The 5,433-nt window shown below is 37.7% G+C and overlaps 1 protein-coding gene across 2 annotated transcripts in view; it reads left to right on the forward strand.

The window, feature by feature from the left end:
- Chd1l (chromodomain helicase DNA binding protein 1 like) overlaps positions 1-5,433 on the forward strand; it is a 74,511-nt gene that overhangs the window by 12,331 nt on the left and 56,747 nt on the right. For both annotated transcript variants that reach the window (XM_023706467.1, XM_023706468.1), the window contains exons 5-6: positions 118-149; positions 3,745-3,826. In XM_023706467.1, coding sequence (XP_023562235.1) covers positions 118-149; positions 3,745-3,826 — 114 coding nt within the window. The remainder of the gene's footprint in view (positions 1-117; positions 150-3,744; positions 3,827-5,433) is intronic.

Consider the following 5,433-nt stretch of genomic DNA (forward strand, 5'->3'; position numbering starts at 1 on the left):
TGGCAAGCGCAAGGGCCTGAGTTCAATCCCTGGTTCCCCAAAAAAAAAAAAAAAAAGAAAAAAAAAAGTAAGATGTATTCAGTATCAGCCTTATTAATGTCTCCCTTAATTTTTCAGATTTGCTTGAAAGATGCATCATTTCTAAAATCGTAAGTACTTGTGCTGCTTCAGAAATTGTAGCTTCTCTCCTAGAAGTTATCTTCCCTTCGTGGGTCTCTTTCCTGCCTTCTTTTGTATGTCTTCTGGGAGTTTTTCCTAAGATAGGCAGCTACAGCAACCTCCAGTGCTCTAGCCGTTTACTCCTTAGCTGTGTGTCCCTGGATTAGTTACTTAATCTCCATGAGCTTCTGCTACTTCAGCTGTAAAAGGAGGATAAAGTTGTTACTGTGAATGGCTATTGTGAGACATGGAATGAAAAAGACTTGCTTGGTTAACAGATACTAGTTTACCTTGCAACTTGCGTATAGATACCTGTCAGGACTATTGTTGGAAAATTTCTATTATAATATATAAGGTGAGTCATTTAAGTCCTTTCCTGAGTCCCTGTAAGTGAGACTTTCACTTAATCTTGCTTCCTTCCTACTTGGAATGCTAGAAATTACGCTCAGGAGCTGAGTGTGGTGGTTCATGTCTGTAATCCCATACTCAGGAGGATTAGGCAAGAGGATTATGAGTTTGAGACTAATCTGGCTTGCCTAGTCAGACCCTGTATCAAAAAAAAAACAAAAAACAAAAAAACTAAAAATTAAAAAGAAAAGAAGACAAAAATAGTAATATTTTCAGTAATTTTACTGAAAATACAGTCATAATCAGTACTACAGAATTGATTTTTTAAAAAAGGAAATATGAAAAATATTTCTAATACTTAATTTGGGGGCCTCATATTGACTCATGAAGTTCCAGAAACAGATTTACCTGTTAGTGCTGCCTAATAGGAATGGGATGTTGCACTAGAAGGTCCTGTCACGATAACAGCTATAGTCAAAATAAAGAACTAGATTTTTAGGTAGGATAAGGATGATGTGTTGGCAGGGTTCATTCCCCATACCCTATGTAGTTACGACATAGTTAGATGGGAATTTTCCATCTTTAATATTCAGAAATTATTGTTTTTTAAGTGCTTTGTCAATATTTTAAATAATTTTTGCATCCAGATTCTTGTGAGATAATTTATGTTTGCATCATGTTGAAGTACTAATGGTTAGGATGTAGATTATTTTATGACTTTCAGCTAATGCTTGTTAGCTTTGTTTTAAGTGCACACATTTTCTTGCTTTTCTTAAGAGTATGGGTTCTTCTTATATATTTATTTAAATTTTATTTTATCTTTCTGGTGTTAGGGATCAAACTCAGGGCCTTCACATGGCAGGCAAGTATTCTACCACTTAGTTATTTCTCCAGCCCCTTTAGAAAATTCTTAACGTCCCATTTAGCACTTGATGAAGTCTTACTGGAAAAGAACTATTTGGAGAATTACTAGCAATCCTAGGAAAGTAACTCAGCACTCCCCTGAGAGGACACGAAGTCCAGTAGAGGGATAAGGACATGGATGTCCACAGTGCATTGCACTATGCGGGAAGTCTCAAAGGACAGTAAAATTGGGACATAAATGTTATTTTTTTAAATTTTAATTTTATTGTGAAGCAGATAGGAATGAGACAGTTTCAAAGCTGATTAATAGGACAGTTTCCATAATCAATACATTGTACATTGTTATCTTCTTAGTGGTTATCCATAGTACAAGAAGCAGACAGGATATCCTGTCCAAACACTATTAGTACACCTCTTCTCATTGCATTAAGCGAAAGTAGCTGTATATCTATCCTAACTACTTTGTATATATAAATACAAAATGATCTTTCCTTTGTATCCCTTTTTTTTTTTTTTTGTTTAGTCCTATCAGAGGTGGATATTCTATTGGCATCTAAATACTATAGGTGTTTGAATTCAGCTAAACAGTCCAACACTGTCTAGCAGTCTATAATATTAATGGGTTATCCTCAGAAGTTATTGACTTGAGCCTTTTACAGCTCATCGTATTAATATGGCTTTACTTTATATACCTCATTTTTATACTTTTCTGCTGGATGGTTAAGACCAAGATAAAGCAAGGCCTATATAACAAGAAATGTAACTTTTGTATCTGATAAGGTCAGTCAAGTACTCTCAGGATTTATCCTGTAGCCCTGTACCACACTTTGTAGATCCTTTGTCAGTGTCAGCCATGAGGATGAGTCATAAATGTTGTTGAATGCTTTATATAAATTATCCCACTTAAAAGTCATGAAAATGCTAGCAGGCAGGTTTTATCCCCTGTTTTACAGATGAGAAAATAAGAGCTTAGGTAACCTGCCAAGGCTATTTTTTTAATAAACAACAAAGCAGACGTTCAGACTCAGCAGTCAAGCTTGCACCTTCTTTAAAAGAACTCCATAAAATGCCTAGAAGCATTGGGGGTCACATTGTTTAACAGAAGTAGCATGTAAAACAACCTGTTGTGAATGCATTTCTAGGTGGATTTAAGAACCTTAGTAACAAAACATTTGTAGAGTTGACCCAGAGTACTAATCCCAATAAAATAGATGGTTTCTTTTAATGTGTTCATTAAGGTTCTGTATTCCATTGCTGCATAGAACATTCTGAAAATAGGAAGATGTAATATAATTTCTGCACTAGTCAGACAGTTGTAGACAGTTAATATGGTACATGATGATCATACGAAGCACTGAAAGATTTTGGACAGTACACTTGTAAAATCTTTGGATCAAAGAGATTAGGAGTTATCCCATTGGAGTTTCCTTTCAAAGTTAGGGGTTCTTCCACTTATTCCTTTACAGGGAGGATGTCTCTCTTGTTTAAATCTCATGTGTACTTAGCAAGAATTTTACCACTGAAACACATCCCAGCCTTAAGGTGTCTTGTGATGATGTTTTTGATCCGCTTTCTACACCCCACTCTTTTTCTATCTCCCTCCCCAACCTCCTGCCTCCCTTCCCTTCTCCCTTAGTCTTGTACTGGGGATGGAACCTAGGGCCTTTTCACAGAACTACAGCTCTGACCCTTTTTAATTTTGAGACAGGGTCTAATTAATTTGCTTAGGCTGGGCTCAAATTTGTGATCCTCCTGCCTCAGCCTCTCAGAGTATGATGCTTACAGGCATATACTAGTACATTTAGCTGTGACTGAAACTTCTTGATAAATTGCTATTCTAACCTCCCTCCCTATAAAATATACTTTGACAGCAGATACCTCTGAGCTCTGAATTTACCAGTGCAATGGATATACCTTTCTGGGCCTCTCTGAAATGCTGTACTTGATTTGTTTTGCCTCTTCTACATTTTAAAATCTGACATCTTGCCATTGTGACATCACTGTCTCTGATTTTTCAGCTCTACTTTTATTAGCTTGAGCAGGTCACTTAATCTTTTTGAGCTGTAGTCTCCTTGTTGGCCCAATTATGTCTATTTGCCGTATTCTTTTGGACCACATTAAACCATAAGCTCAGTCTTGCACATAGTAGAAAGTTAAAAATGTTTCCTTTTCTGTCTCTGGCTTTTTTTTTTGCGTATGTGTTTCCTGTCCTGGGAAAGAAAAATTCCTTTTACGACCTTCTCCAGATGTTGTCTTACACACGTAGACTCCTCTCTAAGAGGTACATCATTTCTAATAGATGACTTACTGTTAGACAAACGGAGTTGTGTGCATGAGGCATACAGAGCTGAAAGCCTGGCTTTCCTTTCACAGCTTTTCTTGGAGTGTGCTTGTTGTGGATGAAGCTCACAGATTGAAAAACCAAAGCTCTCTGCTGCACAAGACGCTTTCAGAGGTAAGCTCCCGGGGTCATCTTAGTTTTTATGGACATTCTTTCCTTTTTAGTAGACTTTAGTTTTAGAGCAGGTCTGGGTTCACAACAAAATTGAATGAAGGGGCAGAGTTCCTATATCTTTTTATCCTCACACAGGCGTAATCTTCCCATTATGAACATCTATTTCTAGAACGATACATACATTTGTTACGACTGATGAACCAACCCTGACACACTGCACGTCCATAGTGTAGGAGTTCCCTCAGTGTGGTACAGAATGTACATGGACACATGCGCAGTGGCTTCCATCCACCACTGTGGTGTCAGGCAATGTAGTTTCTGTCATTGTCCCAAAAGTCCTCTGTTTTCCATCTATTCATCTCTTCTTTCTTTATCTTTTTTCCCCATAATTTTATTGTCATCTCTTCTTTATAATTCCCCCTTTTAAAAAGAAGTACTAGAGGCCAGGGAGATGGCTCAGTGGAATAAGCGCTTCCCAGGCAAGCACAAGGGCCTGAGTTCAATCCCCGGTTCTGCAAAAAAAAAGAAGTACTAATTTAGGCCTAAACAGAGTCAATGTAATTCAGATTTTTTCAGTCAGATTTAGATAACCATGTAGTATTTAATATGACCCAACTTCTCCTTCATTACATCCTTTCTATACGAGATGTTGGATAAAATCTGGTTATCGAATGAGTAAGACCTTACTCCAGTAAAATACATCAGATTTTTGGAACTGTCTTTTTTTTTTTTAGTGGAAGGGTCTATATGGTGTTCAGGGTCTCACTACTAGATCGGACTCCTAGTGATCCACCTGTTTACAGCCTTCCAAGATTACAGACAGATGCCACCATGCCCAGTCTCGATTACAATCTCAGCACGCCCCAGGGGCAGGGACAGCACAGCAGGCCGAGGGATTGAATCCCTGGCCCTGTGCCTGCTTGTAGGCGCTTTAATCCGCTGAGCTATTTGGCCAACCCTTGGAACTATCTTGTTGTTGATCGTCCTTTGTTTCTTACAAAATAACCTTCATTATAATTCATCTGTTTATAGTAGTAGCGTTATTGGGCATATGATGCCCTCCTTCCATTTCACATGGAGTCATGAAGAGATCAGTTTCATACTGTTGAATATTATATCCATTCTCTCTTGCTTGTCCTTGTCATATTTTTTAGTACGATCCACCTACTTTAATCTTTTGTTTTGATCTCTTGGATCATTCTGGCAAAATGGATGAGAAATATCATTCCAGCTAGATGTTTCCTATTCTGAGGAACGAGTGGAATGTGAACTACCTCCCTTGTTGATCTGGTAAAGGTGTGTTCCTTTCTGTAACCAAGCATGTTAATATTTGGAGGAAAACCTCAGGTCTGAATTCTGTATTCAGTAGCTTGAAAGTTGACCCCACTTACAGTGAGTGAGCAGTCTGTAAGCCTGGCCACTTCTTTTCTGTCCTGGGGATTGAACCCAGGGCCTTCACAGAGATTCATTTCTAGCCCCCACTTACTCTTTTTTTTTTTTAATTTTTAAAAAATTTTTTTCCATAATTTTATTGAGAAACATATAGCAATGAGACAGTTTCAAATCAAATTGGTAGGACAGTTTCAATAATTAACACATTGCATACA

The sequence above is a fragment of the Octodon degus genome, unplaced genomic scaffold (genome assembly GCF_000260255.1).
Source record: "Octodon degus isolate 3935 unplaced genomic scaffold, OctDeg1.0 scaffold00257, whole genome shotgun sequence".
Classification (NCBI taxonomy): domain Eukaryota; kingdom Metazoa; phylum Chordata; class Mammalia; order Rodentia; family Octodontidae; genus Octodon; species Octodon degus.